Source organism: Panicum virgatum, chromosome 2N (assembly GCF_016808335.1).
Source record: "Panicum virgatum strain AP13 chromosome 2N, P.virgatum_v5, whole genome shotgun sequence".
Classification (NCBI taxonomy): domain Eukaryota; kingdom Viridiplantae; phylum Streptophyta; class Magnoliopsida; order Poales; family Poaceae; genus Panicum; species Panicum virgatum.
In genome coordinates this window covers 66,821,551-66,836,684 of record NC_053146.1, presented here as the reverse complement: position 1 = coordinate 66,836,684, position 15,134 = coordinate 66,821,551, and the positions used below count along the sequence as shown (strand labels likewise).

General features: G+C 52.3%; 1 protein-coding gene across 1 annotated transcript; it reads left to right on the top strand.

Moving 5' to 3' along the window:
* The first annotated feature begins 2,654 nt into the window (after positions 1-2,654).
* LOC120661963 (pyruvate dehydrogenase (acetyl-transferring) kinase, mitochondrial-like) lies at positions 2,655-14,976 on the top strand. The gene is made up of 6 exons (XM_039940997.1): positions 2,655-2,993; positions 10,847-11,108; positions 11,457-11,637; positions 11,823-11,970; positions 14,235-14,439; positions 14,590-14,976. Exons 1-6 carry the CDS (start codon positions 2,757-2,759, stop codon positions 14,646-14,648), a joined length of 1,092 nt encoding a protein of 363 aa, XP_039796931.1. The 5' UTR covers positions 2,655-2,756; the 3' UTR covers positions 14,649-14,976.
* Positions 14,977-15,134: the final 158 nt, after the last annotated feature.

The following is a 15,134-nucleotide window of genomic DNA, read 5'->3' as shown; positions in this document are numbered from 1 at the left end:
TGTTGCTGCAAAAAAAAAAACAGACACCTCAGCTCATGACAGTCACAGCGTGTTTAGCTGGATGATCATCATCATGTTCCGCAATTAGATACCCGCCGCCGCAGGATAGGACCAAGACCAACCACTGATGAGTGATGACTGATCAGTGATCAGCTCGCATAAGGGGGTGTTTAGACTTTTTAGTATTTAGAAGTATTAAATAAATATTAATTATAAAACTAACTGCAGAACTCTGGGGCTAAACTGCGAGACGAATCTAATGATGTATCTTAATCTATGATTAGCGAATGGTTAATGTAGCATCACTGTAGCCAATCATCGATTAATTAGGCTCATTAGATTCGTCTCGCGAAAAAGCACTCAGCTGTCAAAAAACATTTATAAACAGATTTTATTTAATAATATAAAATAGTAAGATTCCTTTTGATGTGATAGGGACTTTTAGAAAAAGTCCTGGAGCCAAACAGACCAATCAGCTCAGCTCGGCGACAGGAGCATCGACGGGAGTCACTCACACGCATCGGGAACCACGGACGCCGATCCGCCGTTTGCGGCCACTGTGCGAGCGCACGACAGGTGGGCCCCCGCGGCTCGTACCAACTGGACCGGGAGATGTGTCCCTTGGGCCTCCACGTCAACGCTGGGCCCGCCCAATAATTCCGGCCGAAGCAATGGCTGGGGCGGCCTGGATGGAAAAACCCTGACAGCTACTGGAGGCCATGGGTTTTGCTCTTAGCCATGGATTCGATATGATGGCGGGGCTTGCATTGCTTCAGGGCCTTCGTTGTCTGATGGCTGCGGCTCTCCTTCCTTCCGTAATGGCTGCTGCTTCATACACATTTCATCGTGTAGGAAAGGAAGGTGATGTTTTCCACCGTGCTGTGCTACTCGGCACTCATTTCTTTCGTGGTCAGCTTTTAATTCCTCCTTATCCCAATTGCTACTGGGATTCGATGGGATCCGAGTGTGTGGACTCACCGGGATTCGAAACCAGGAAAAAGATCTCCGGTTGAGCGCTCTGGTTCTATTACGCGTAACTTGGGGAGGTTGTATTCTTTTTTTATTAATTATTACAACCAACAATATGGCAAATTATTATGCCTACTTAATTCAATGATAGCAAAGTGAACTCAAGTGTGATGTTTCAGCAATCGAACGTACGTATGGTGCAGTATGGCTGGAGCTCACCAAAACCACACGGAACATGTGGTCCTGCCAATTTTGCTCAATGGTTGGAACTCTCTCCATGGACCGTGGCCTTAGATACTACTTTCGAGTCACCATTTCCCCTTTCTCAAAGATTGTAGTCATTGTGGTCTTCCTTTATGAGTTTAATCACGGATTCTTCGGATAAGATTGAGGATTAAAATAATCCACTTGAAGTAATTACCAAAAAAATCACATCATGGTGAAAGCTCTAACCTCATCGATGAGGAGCCGTGTAGGCTCCTCGATCAGAGTTACCTTCCATTCCTTCACCTCATGTAAACTGATCATGGAGTCTGAGTTTGCTTATAGAAGAATGGTTCTACGGAGTTCTAATAACTTGCAAAACTATTCAACTGATTTACTCTCATCATAGCATTTAGAGATTTCTTTTAGTCAAAAGCATGGTGCACTGTGCTGTCCATTTCAACGGCAATGAAGAAGACCCAAGTCATATGGAACATATGGTTTTTCTTCTATTGTGCGGTACAATTGGAGCTCCACGGATAAACATGTGGACTTGCTAAGGTGCACTATGCATGGTTAGAACTCGCTTCGCAGCCCCTATCGTTACCTACAACTTTGGAATCGTTTTTCTTTTCTCGTAGATTCCAGCAATTGCGACCTTACAACTCAACCATGGACTCCTGGGAGAATATTGAGGAGGTTCAAAATCCTCAAAAAAAAAAACTTACAAAACTGCAGAAAACTCTAACGTGTTAAGTGAGAATTTCTATGATTGTTGTATGTGTGGGGATGACTTGTGGTGCCGATCCAACCATGGATATTGTCCACTAGTTGTTTCAAATGAATCAGCCTTTCTTCTTAAAAAAAAAAACTTGCTAGTGGCCCTGTACCAGAAATTCCTCCGAGAAGTCATGGTCGCCGGTGACATTGACGCCAATGACTGAATCCTCTAAGGTCTGATCATCCCAAATAATGCCCCGATTAGCACTAATGTGCCGCTCGTTTCTTAACGGATTATTCGATCTTTAGCAAAATGGGTATGCAAAGCCCTGTTAGAAGCAGATTAATCACACCCAGTATTCTGTTCTACCTAGAGCCCTGGACATTAAAGTTTCAACACGAGGACAATTTTGCAGAAGAGAATTGGTGAAAATCTCAGAGATTGTTCGATGAAAAGCACTTGATACTCACTCACCTGTTGATTGTGGTGGCCTGGTTCACATTGGGTTCTAAATTCCCAAATCCTCGTGGATAAGCCCATGTGTCTTGGCTCGCGATTGGGCCAGCTGCGCTAAGCCTTGCTCAGATTCGATTCCCTCCCTGATCGATTCGGTTACCGGCCACACAAACCGTTACACGGTCTGACACCTGGGCCAGCACACGAGATACGGGCCACGCCGGCCCACTGACAAGCGGGCCCAGCAGAGATCCCTTCCGCCACCCGCTCTCTGGCCCGCCTTTATAAGCTGCTCCGCCCATTTGGCTGGCTCCCGTGTCCTTGCTCGTCCCGCTTGCCTCCGCTAATCCCACCGGTGATTGGGCGGTTACTGGCTGATTAAGTTGGCGGCGAGGTCGGGGGCGTCATGGCGTCGGAGCCGGTGGCGCGGGCGGTGGCGGAGGAGGTGGTGCGGTGGGGGAGCATGAAGCCGACGGGGGTCAGCCTGCGCTACATGATGGAGTTCGGCTCCAACCCCACCCAGCGCAACCTGCTCCTCTCCGCGCAGTTCCTGCAAAAGGAGCTCCCCATCCGCATCGCGCGCCGCGCACTCGAGCTCGACTCGCTGCCCTTCGGGCTCTCCAACAAGCCCGCCATCCTCAAGGTCCGTCGATGCATCCCACGCCTCTCCCTGTCTCCGTCTCTGTCTCTCCGAATTAATTTAGCTAATTTTTACTCGGTGTTTGAGTGGGTGGCCATTTCGTTGTCCAGATTGTTTGTCCTTGTTGCCCATCAGCCTATGGGTGATTTGACAGGCTTGGTGTACCTCTGTTCATGGATGGATTTTTTTTTTCAGACTAACATCTTTCTTTCACTGTGGTTGGCTTTCGGTTTAGTTCACAAGTAACTGAAGTCACTTAAGGATATTGGGGATTCTTAGCAGGATTATGATTCCGAAATTATTCTGAAACGTGGTTCCCTTATGGGTAGATGCTGCTTCCTTTTCTTATTTTTGTAGGTCTGTTTCTTTCTATTCCACTCGTGGCCCAACAAGCACTCTCATATCTCATTTTGGTTTGCCACTCGAAGATTTAAGCTCTGATTCCTTGTTCATACGAGATTATAGATGCATTTGTTGGACGACTATCAGCTCGTATTGTTGGATAAGAAGGAATCTTTAAATGTGGGAGATTCTTCCTCTCATTTTTAAAAGCAATTTTTGGGAGATTCTTGCTTACTTTTTTTTTTTGGCCTGAGTGGGGTTCTGCTCTGCATCGCCTTTACCTTTCCTCGTCAATACTATAATATCTTTTTTTGAAATACATCGGGGGATCCCCACCTACTATTTCATTGGAAACTTGTGAGTCCGGTTACAAGTAGTACTCGGCATCCGGAGCAAACAGAATACATGAGGAGAGCAGGAAGAGTAGGGAGAGGTGTCTAGCAAGTGACAATCCATTCGTGCCAAGCATGGAGCTCCACGGCCAGCTTTCTATATCTACAACTCCAGGCATCAATATCAGCAGAGATGTGGCGAAGAACTTCAGCAGGGGAGGAGTCCCGATGGTCGAAAATCTTGGCGTTTCGAGCTTTCCAGATGTGCCAGAAGATGAGAATAATAACATCATCCTTGACAGCGCCAGGCAGCAAAGAAGGGAGGGTGACATCCCAGGGGCGTCTCAAGGTGGACTCATGCACCACGAAGCGAAGCCGAGACCAGACTGCTTGGGCCCGAGGGCACTCAACGAAGATGTGCACGTCTGTTTCTAGGGTGTCTACGCAGTACTCACATTTTGATTCATCATGGGTCTTTATATTCCTGTGGAAAAGATGTGCACGAGTATTGAGCCGGCCATGATACAAAAGCCAAGCAAAGAACTTGACCTTGGCAGGGAGACGAGTACTCCAAATGCGCACCACATCAGAAGGGATCAGAGAATCATGGAGCAAATGGTAAGCACCCCTAGAAGTGAAGGGTTGCATGTTCATGGTAGCAAGCAACCTAACATCATGAGAAGCGGTCAGGGTGATATGGGAGAGGTGGCTGGCCAGGACATCATGTTCAGCCGCAGCCGTCCGGGTGAGCCGAGGACGCAGATAAGGCAGAAGCCCATCAGTGATCACTGCACGAACGGTAACCATGTCATCAGTGGAGTGGGAACGGTAACCATGTCATCAGTGGAGTGGGAGTGGAGGGCAGGGAACCGATCCACCAAAGTTGAGTCCAGCAACCATCTGTCATGCCAGAAGGAAACTGAGGCGCCGTCACCTAGAGTCACGTCAGGGTTCTGTAGAGTGGCAGAACGGCAAACCGAAGTTGTTAGGAGCCTGGGGCCAGAATGGGAGTGAAACCAGCGTTGCCAAGGTAAGGTTGCAGGACTGTGGAGCTTGTGGACAAATTTCATCAACAAGCAGTGGTTTGCATCCTCTAAGTTCTTGACACCAAGACCGCCTGCCGCACGACTCAAGCACACACGGTCCCAGGACACCAAACAGCTAGCTCCACTGCACTTTTCCTCTCCTGTCCAGAAGAAGGCACGCCGCTTGGCATCTAACATATCTCGAACAGTCTTGGGGAGCAGGATCGAGGACATGTAGTAAATAGGAAGGCTTCCAAGGACCGCGTTAACTAGAACCAAACGGCCACCAGAACTAAGTAGGCGCGCTTTCCAGCCAGCTAAGTAGCGATCAAAGGATGTGAGCAGCAGTTGGTAGTCCGAGACACGCAGTTTGTGAGGTGACAATGGCAGCCCAAGATAGGTCTGTGGAAAGGAAGACAGGGAGCAACCCAACACATCAGCCATCGCCGCAGCAGTGTGGGTGTCTACATTCAGAGGGACAAAGGTAGATTTATGAAAGTTGATATCAAGTCCAGTGGCCAAGGAGAAATTGTCCAAGATTTTCTTAAGCACCTGCATGGAATGAACGTCTCCCTTGGTTAGAATTAGTGTGTCATCCGCATACTGTAGAACCGGGCAAGGGAAGGAGTCGTCCACCGGGTGTCGCAGCTCGCCGTTGTGCGCAGCTTGTCTGATGAGGCGCTGCAGCACGTCTGCCACAATTATGAATAGAAAGGGCGAGAGAGGGTCGCCTTGGCGCAGGCCACGACGGCAAGTGATCCACCTCCCCGGCACACCGTTTAGCATAACCGCAGTTTTGCCACTGGTGACGATGTTGGAAATCCAGGAGCGCCAACGAGAATCGAAGCCACGGACCCGAAGGATGGCATCAAGACTAGACCATTCGACGGAGTCAAAAGCCTTCTTGAAATCAAGCTTTAGAACAACCGTAGGAACCTTACGTTTGTGGCAGCAACTCAGAAGATCAGCAGCATACACAAAATTTTCTGCGATGCTCCTCCCATGCACAAAACCGGTTTGATCAGGATCCACCAAGGCAGCAATGTGGGGTTTTAGCCGGTTGACCATCACCTTGGAGAAAAGTTTCATGGGACAATTCTGCAAAGAAATTGGACGGAACCCATCCGCAGTGCGTACGCCATCTTTCTTGGGAAGCAGAACAAGGTGCGCGCGGTTGAGGCCATCCAAATCCAGCGACCCATCATAGAAAGCACAGAATAACTGAGTCATGTCGTGCTTAAGGGACGGCCAAAAGTGCCGGTAAAAGGAGGGACCGAAGCCATCAGGACCTGGGCTGGCATGAACGTCCATGGAAAATAGTGCATGAGTGATCTCCGAAAGTGAAAATGGTTCAGAGAGAGTCATCGAGGAGATGGTGTGGTGAGAGTAAAGGTTTTGCAGGTCAAAAAGCCAAGTAGGTTCCCGCGCACGGCCAAGGAGATCTAGATAAAAATTATAGAGGATGGTGCTCTTGGCGTCGTGTGCATAGGAGGGAACACCATCATGTTCCAAGCAGGCAATGGCGTTCTGACGGCGGTGACCCGAAGTTGCGGCGTGGAAAAAATGGGAGTTTTCATCCCATTCGAGGGCCAGACGAAGATGGAAGCGTTGGCGCCAGAAGGCAAGTTTCTCTGCATGGATGTCTTGCAGCCTTGGATGGCACGACTCCGGAGAGCAGCTTCCGAGCGGTGCAGCGCGCGCTGCTCCTCAAGCAGATCAAGAGCAGTGATCAGGATTTTTGTGTCGTTTTCCCTAACATCAATTGGTGAGAGACGCCGGGACTAGCTTCGGCACAACCTCCGGCAGTGTTTGAGCCGGCGAACGAAGCTCTTCGCGATCGGCCCGGCAGCATGCTCACTAAGTGCAGAGAGGACCAGAGGAGGGAGGGCACGATGGTGCAGCCAAGAGTTCTCAAAACGGAAACAGGCGCTGCGTGGAACGCGCGTGTCGGCCGTGGCGAGGAGGGGCACATGATCAGAGGCGTAGCGCGTAAGCGAGCGTAAAGAGGTGTTGGGAAAAACCAAGTCCCAATCCAGGTTGATGAAGCAACGATCAAGCCGCACCAAGGTCGGGTCCTCACGTCTGCTCGTCCAAGTTTATGCCCGGTCAGTCAAGGGGATCTCAATGAGCCCAAGAGCGTTGATGAGATCATTGAAGTCATTAGCTTCAGAAGAGTTAAAGCCAGCCGTGTTCTTGTCCTCCGGGCAGCGAGTGAGATTGAAATCGCCAATAAGCATCCAAGCTCCAGTAGTGGAGTCCGCAATGGAAGCAAGCACACTGAAGAACAGCGGCTTGTCAGCCCTGTCCGTGGGCGCATAGACTATAGTAAGTGTAAAACGAGTATCATCAGCCCGCAGCGTGAAGCTGGAAGCTAGGGAGAAGGGGAGAGCAGAGACATCGACCATGTCACAAAGTGAGGCATCCCACGTAGTCAGAATCCCACCATCAGCCCCTGAAGAGTCCCTAGTGACACAGCTCGAGAGCCGAGATGGAAGGAAGGAGCTCCGCTTTACAGTATTCAGGGATTGCAGCTTGGTTTCCTGAAGAGCGACAATAGACGGGCGAGCAGAGAGCAATTCCGTGAGCACATCGCCACAACGGCAAGTCTGGCCCAAGCCACGCACGTTCCAAGAGAAGAACGTCAAGGTTTTACTCATGCAGAACACAGGGAACACCGGAGTACGAAACAACACATAACATTTGCACGTTACACACATAGGGTGGCACACAAGTTACACCGGCAGCCACACGGCCGGGACCCCAACAACAACAAGGGTCGAGCAAAGCATCAGACCCAGAGCGCCTAAGATGCAGACAGAACACAACAACCGGCCATGCAGGCCAACAACACCGCCGGCCGAGCAAGGCATCAGGCCAGGCAACACAGCTCCGTAGAAGGGGGAGGAGCGACGCAAACCTGAAGAACAGGTCCAGGTGGCGCACACAGACGTCCTCTAGTAGGACAGACACAACACGCGTACAAGGACGAGCAGGACAGCAGGCCACAGTGGCCTCATCACCGTCGGAGTCAGGAAGGTCCGGCAGGCCGCAAGCACGGCCCAGGCAGCGCAGCTTGCTCAGTGAGATCTTGGCCGGGGCAGGGCGGTGCAGCACCCCGGAGCTGGCGATGGCATCCTTCATGCGAGCAGAGGCATGTGCAAGGTCGAGCTGAGCAGCCTTGACGCGCGGGGCCTTGGCGGTGGCGTCGACGTAGAAGGGATCCTCCTTGGCGGCGAGCCGGATGCTGCGGCGACGTAGAAGGGCAAGGCCGAGGGTGAGCGGTGAAGCTCCACGACATCAGGAGAGACCGTAGGCGGCGTCACAGGACGAACCGGGGTCGGCAAGTCACGTACAACCACCTGCGGAACAGCAGCAAGGGAGAGAGCGCGGCCAAGAGCCGACATGGCACCAGCAGCAAACGACCATAGAGGAACAGATGGGTACAACAGAGCACCCAACCCCCGGCAAGAGCCCGGCCGCTGGGTAGGACCCCCGGCGTTACCAGCATGACAAAGCCCGGAGCGGCCGCGCGACGTCGAAGCCGCCCGTCCCAGCGGGTCGAAGTGCTCGCGTGGAGGCGGCGGGGTGTTGCCAGCAGCGTCGTCGTCCCCCCCAGTCGGAGAAGTCGCGGTCGGTGGGGAGAGGGGCCCCGTCAGGGTGGTCCCAGAACTTGACGACGCGCACCTTGGCGATCGCCCCGAGGCCGCCACCAAGGTTCCGCAGCACCAGGAGCGGCTTGACGACCCTGGTGTTGTCGAGGAGGACAAGCACGCGCACCGCCGAGTAGTCAGCGATGTCCGCACCGTAGTCGTGGTCCGGGGGCCGGTCACCCACCTTCTTCAGGCACTCCTTGTCGACGGCGCACACATGCCCGAAGGCCTCGAACGCCCGAGTGATGCGCACCTTGGTCCAGTGCTCCGGAGGGTAGGTAGTCGCCGCGAGGACCGCCAAGCGGCGGTACCGGCAGACGAACTTGAAGTTGGCCTCCTCATGGCGGACCAAGTGTAGAACACGCCCGTCGAAGTGGAGCGGCCCGCGGCGCAGCGTCTCCTCCCGAAAGAAGGGGTGACACAACATCACCATCATGGCCCCGTGGGAGGATGGAGCCAAGCGGACGGGAGGGTCGCCGTCGCGTTGCTCCAAGGCAGTGCGGATGTAGAGCCTTGGGTCAGCGCATTCAGGGTCGACGAAGGCGTAGGCGAGGCGCTGAGTTGGTTCCATGTCCACAGGGGGCATGTGGACCTCGGCGTAGTCGTCCCCGTCGGCGACATCAGTGCCAGCAGGTGAGGCAGCATGAGTGGGGAGGAAAGGAGTGGCGGCACGCCAAGCGCGGCGGGGTTGGGGATGGTGAACGGCTGAGGCGGCAGAAGGAGGTGTGACACCGGCAAACCTGACGGAATGAGGGCGGTGTTGCTCCCAGGCAGTAGCAGGGGAACGGGACCTGGAGCAGGTAGCTGGTGAAGGAGGGAGTGGCCCAGTCCCCCAGCCTCGCTGATCGATGGTCGGGGATCGCCAGACCGCCGCGTCCCCAGCCGGGAACGCACCGGGAGGCGCTGGGGCCCTTGGGCGAGGTGGCGACGCGGAGTCCTCGCTGGATGAGAACGTCGCACGCTGAGCGACCCGCGCCCAGAACACGGATGGTCCCGCCATCGTGCACGACGCGCTTCGGTGGCCGTAGCGGAGGCACTGGCGGCACCGGACCGGGTCTCTGTACGCCTCGACGTGGTGATCAGTTGCAAGACACCTGAAGCACTGGTTGTGGAGAGCTGGAAAGGAACGGGCACGTCAAAGCTTGGTGCCATCCGCCGTTCTTATAGGCGCGGGGGGCGGGAGTGAGCAACGCCTGAAGGTATGGGCGCGCCGCACACGGATGCGACTGCTGAGTAAAGCCAGCGACGGGCGGCGAGGCGATGATGGCCACCTGAGAGGTGTGACACCCGTTCGGCGCGCCTGATGCAGGACCTCCGTTCGGCGTGCGAGGTGATGGTTCATCCCTGCGGGGTGAATGCACTTCGGAGGCGCAGAAAGTCCGGATAGGAGCACCAGGGAAGGATCCGCCTGCGCAGAGATCCTAGAGATATGGCGCAACATCAATGGCGGACAGAGGTGTCTCTAACAGGAGGTTGGGGAGGCAGTGAATACCGCTAGCAACAGTGGGGGCTTCGAGTGGGCCGAGCGCAGAGGGCCCAAGAGAGGAGGCAGCCTGGGAGGGCACGGCCCGTTCCGGGATTTCCGGTTTTTGAAATGCCGTGGTGACGTCACGTTCCCGCCGACGGAGGCTGGGAGAATCACCGGCCATGGCGGATTGCAAAGAAGGGAAGAGGAGCAGGGAGACCCCCCCAACTTTGCATCGCCCACGCGAGACAATGAAGGAGGCGAGGTTCTTACTAGAAGCAATGGCAGAGAAATAGCCGTGTTCGTAGTTCCGGACCTCAAAGCGATGAGGTGGCCGAGAGAAACGAAAGTTTAGGGCATTCCCCACCTGAACCTTAGACGGGATGACGGAACCCAGTTCCGGCTTCATCCAGAAGGTGGCTTCCGGCGTCGCAGGAGTCCCCTTGCCCGCAGGAACAACCAGTTCATGGAAGTGAAGCAAGACGAGATCACAGAAGGACACACCTGGGTGAACGCGAAGCAGGAGAGGAGGACGAGCATGGTTGTTGTCGTTCTCCTCGACCGGTGCGCTTGTAGGCGTGGTCGTGACATCGGGGCTGTCGGAAGGAGGACGCGCCAGAGCAGGGGCCTGATGCCACAGCGGTCTCTTGCCCTTGACGGTGCGCCGGTTGGAGCGCGGCCATCGCCGAGGCAGCGGAACCGTAGCTCCTAAAGGCACAAAGCATGGAGAGACGGAGGCAGGGGTTGGAAGGATTGGTGGAGACGAAGAGGTGATGTGGGGGTAGCAGGGAGGTGGGAGGCCGCCGCCTGGACGGCATCGGCGCCGGGGAGGAAGGGGGAGGGCGACGGGAGCGCAAGGAGCGCTCATTCTGGACCTCTCAGAGGTCCACAAATTGATTTAATACTATAATATCTGAAGTCAGCAAAGAATGCATGTTTTATTGAGATATTTCTTTAACCAAATGATTATTCTTGCCGAATTGACCATCTGATGCAGGAGTAGCACTGATGTTTGGTCTTTCAACCATTTTTCTTTCTTAAGGTGAGGGATTGGTACTTGGACTCGTTCCGCGACATCAGATACTTCCCAGAAGTGAGGAATCACAACGACGAGCTTGCTTTCACACAGATGATTAAAATGGTCAAGGTGCGGCACAATAATGTGGTTCCAACAATGGCTTTGGGAGTGCAGCAGCTGAAAAACCAACTGTGCCGCACAAGGAAGGTTCCCTTTGGATTCGACGAGATCCACGAGTTCCTTGATCGATTCTACTTGTCAAGGATTGGCATCCGCATGCTGATAGGTTTGCAACTGAAACTGTTTTGCCAGGAGCTTACTTTCTGAAGGCTAAAATCTACTGGCAACTTTGTTCTTTTCCAGTTTACTTCTTGGACATTGTATGCTAAATATTCTCTTCTGTTATACGCCTAACAGTAACAGTAATACTACCTTTCCCCCAAAAGGAGACTAGTAAAAAAAAGTTCACTGCAAATCTATCAAGCAGAGCACACTTTTCAGCCTGGTTTATTTGTTACTAAACTCAATTTTGCATATTATTGGCCTCACGTGTAGGTCCTAGTCAAATGATATGTCTGTTATTAACTTATTATTAGATACGTGGCCTGAGTTATTCGTCCTTGCTTAATTTCAGGGCAGCATGTGGCTTTGCATGATCCTGAACCAGAGCCTGGTGTCATAGGCCTCATTAATACAAGATTGTCCCCCATACAGGTGGCTCAAGCTGCTAGCGAAGATGCCCGTGCTATTTGTTTAAGGACATACGGATCAGCTCCTGATATTAACATTTATGGTGATCCAAATTTTACATTTCCGTAAGTCTTATAATCTCTCATGAGTTACCTTTTTGGACTTGTTCTTTGTTGAAGACGTCTGTATAGATTGTTTCTGGTCATGCATCTTACAGTTATAGCTCACATAGATTGTTTGTTCTAATTTTATTTAAAATACAGTAAATAAAATGAAATGCTAGCTTACTCTTTGACTTCATTGAATACAGATATGTCGCATCACACCTATATCTGATGTTATTTGAATTGGTGAAGAACTCGCTTCGTGCAGTGCAAGAACGATATATGAATTCTGATGAAGATGTTCCCCCAGTTAGAATTATAGTTGCTGATGGAGAAGAGGATGTTACTATCAAGGTAGTAATCTGACATCAGTACACCAGCTATCATGAACTGTTGGTACAACTATTTTACTGATGAAAGCTGCAGTCTGGAAAATTTGTAAACTTAACAATATTTTTCTGCAGTACTATATTAATTAATGTTAGAGGAGTCAAGGGCCTATTGGGCCTTAGCCCATTAGGGTTAATTAGTCGCTTGCTTAGGGGTCAAGTAAATCTCTCTATATAAGGAGAGGAGATGTATCAATCTAATCAAGCAAGAGATTAGAAGGAAATCCCTTCTCTCTTGCCGGCCGTGGGCGAAGCCCCGCGACCGGCGTTCCCAGCGCCCCCAACCCTAGCCGTCGCTCTCTCGCCCTCGCAGCCATCTCGCGGACAGTACCCGCGGGTATTGTAGCACCGCGGGTACAATAGCGCGTCGGCAGCCGTCACTTCTTCCTCCACAATCCTCTCAATCCCACCTGCCTCCTCCCCCTTGCGCGACCACGGCGCCCAGAAGCCGTCGGGCGCGCATCATCCTCCGTCCTCCTCCTTCCCACGCCTACAACCTGCGCCCACGCCTTGGTAGGGATCCAATTCCTAACAATCTGGTATCAGATATGCCAGTCGACGACAAGTCTGAGCCACCGCCGCCGCCGCCAACCATGGAGGGTCTGGCCGCCCTGATGACCAAGCTGCTCAGCAGCATGGGCGACATGGAGGCGCGCATGGAGGCCTGCCTGACCTTGTTGGAGTCAAGGTTTGCGGCCGCCTTCCCATCGTTCACCGCCCCAAGCCCCGTGCCTCCACAGCAGCACGGCGAGGGCATCTTCTACGGGGGCGTAGATGGCACCCAGGCAGCGGCGCCGCCGCTGCCGGTTGCAGCGTGCTGCTGGCATCCAGTCGTCCCTGCAGCAGTAGCCTTGCCACAGCTCGGGAAGAAGAAGGCGTTTGCGTGGGAGGATGCCTGCCATGTGTTTGCAGCGGTGCGGCTGCAGGCTGCAGCACGCGGCCTCCTAGCGTGGCGTCGGCTGCAGAAGATGCGCTTGGAGATGCAAGAGGCGGATTTGACAGCGATCGACCTCGGCAATTGGGGGCGCGACCTCGGCAAATAGGGGCGCGACCTTGTCCCGTCGGAAGGCAACCAGCGCTCGCGCCAACTCGCCGTTGTCTTCAAGCGCGCGCTAGGTAGCGAACTCCAATTCTACAGCAGCGATAAGGGAGGCGCTTTCCTCCTTGTCATCGGCGGAGGCACATCGCCTAGCGCCATCACGTTCCGTCACCGGCCGCCACGAGGACGTCTCCGCTGGTCGCTGTTGCGACTAATTTCCGGTGGCGATACCTGTCCTCCCCTCTCGTTCCGATGGTCTCCATGGGATCCAGGCGGCTACTTACGTGCAGATCCAGCACAAGGAGGGTGTCCGCCGTATCTTCAAGAGTCAAAAATAAAAAATTGCAGTTTATTTAAAATAAGCCGAGATGTAAAAGGCTTGTTCTTAGGTTTTCGGTTTGTGTCTAGTGGAGTCATTGTTAGCGTCATCGTTAGGTTGCAGCTCGAGGACGAGCTGCATGTCCAGGTGGGGTGTAGTGTTAAAGGAGTCAAGGGCCTATTGGGCCCTAGCCCATTAGGGTTAATTAGTCGCTTGCTTAGGGGTCAAGTAAACCTCTCTATATAAGGAGATGAGATGCATCAATCTAATCAAGCAAGAGATTAGAAGGAAATCCCTTCTCTCTTGCCGGCCGTGGGCGAAGCCTCGCGGCCGGCGTTCCCAGCGCCCCCCAACCCTAGCCGCCGCTCTCTCGCCCTCGCAGCCATCTCGTGGACGGTACCCGCACGGTACTGTAGCACAGCGGGTACTGTAGCACGTCGGCAGCCGTCACTTCTTCCTCCACAATCCTCTCAATCCCACATGCCTCCTCCCCCTTGCGCGACCACGGCGCCCAGAAGCCGTCAGGCGCGCATCATCCTCCTCCTTCCCACGCCTACAACCTGCGCCCACGCCTTGGTAGGAATCCAATTCCTAACAATTAACCTGACATAAAATTGTAGAGTTAAGCAATTTGATGGAAATTAGATTGACATTTGTCGCTGAAATTTGATGGAAAGTGCAATATTGTATCAATCAAGTTAACTGTAACTTATACAATTAGAAAGTCAAGTGCTAGATATAATTCTCTTTTATTTGACAGATGTTTCCTTAATCTTGTTTGTGGATCAAGGTGGCATATTACTGTAAATGGAAAAACTAAATATGGGGGTGCACAATGTGGTGTTTAAGTTCGAATGCTTTGCTAATGCAGGTTAGTGATGAAGGTGGTGGGATACCAAGAAGTGGCCTCCCAAAAATTTTCACACATCTGTATAGCACTGCAAAAAATCCACCTGATCTAGATGGACCTAATGAAGGAGCAACTATGGCCGGATATGGTTTCGGGCTCCCAATCAGCCGCCTTTATGCTCGGTATTTTGGTGGCGACTTGCAAATTATTTCTATGGAAGGATATGGTATGTTCATACTCCACTCGGTCCACTGATATTCTCAGTACGAATTAACCATGTTTAGCTGCAGTTCATGAGCTACATTTTTTTTAGTCTCGGATATTATAAACCACTAGAGGGTCGATCAAATATATAACTGCGGTATTGTTGTTGTAGGTACCGACGCTTACCTCCACTTGTCACGTCTGGGAGATTCAGAGGAGCCCCTGCCTTGATGACTTGATTTGATGTCCTGACACGACCATCTTCCTGTAATTAGGCTGCCCTTCTTCTTGTAATAGAATCCAGTGCTGGTCTGCAAATATTGTTCTAATGGACCAGCCACCTATAGCTATAGTTGGTTGCTGCTCCGTATCTTCTAGCCCCCTCAATTTCATCTTTTAGCTCTGCTGCATTGCGAGCACAAGCACTCCTACTTCCTATGATCCCTCGTCCTGGTTTCAGAAAAATAGTATGATTATAATCTCTCATCCTCTCAGAAATTATCATTACAAATGGGCTCTTGGAGCGTTACTGATAATCGCAAAGTGCAGTTTATTCTCAGTAGAAGCTAATCTCATCACCTGCATCCCGTGTTGTACAGAGTCTGCATTCAGCAGTGTGCAATATTTTAAGTTGTACTAGTGTCATCAACAAGCAAGGACACATGGAGGTCTCTACAAGGTGTGGTACCATCCACCTGGACAGATCAAGCTCTGCTC

Excerpts from the sequence above, each read along its gene's own strand:
- LOC120661963 (XM_039940997.1), top strand. The coding sequence starts at position 2,757 with ATGGCGTCGGAGCCGGTGGCGCGGGCGGTGGCGGAGGAGGTGGTGCGG. Across the intron at positions 11,109-11,456 it reads TGGCATCCGCATGCTGATAG|GGCAGCATGTGGCTTTGCAT; the intron begins GTTTGCAACTGA and ends GCTTAATTTCAG. Across the intron at positions 14,440-14,589 it reads TATTTCTATGGAAGGATATG|GTACCGACGCTTACCTCCAC; the intron begins GTATGTTCATAC and ends TTGTTGTTGTAG.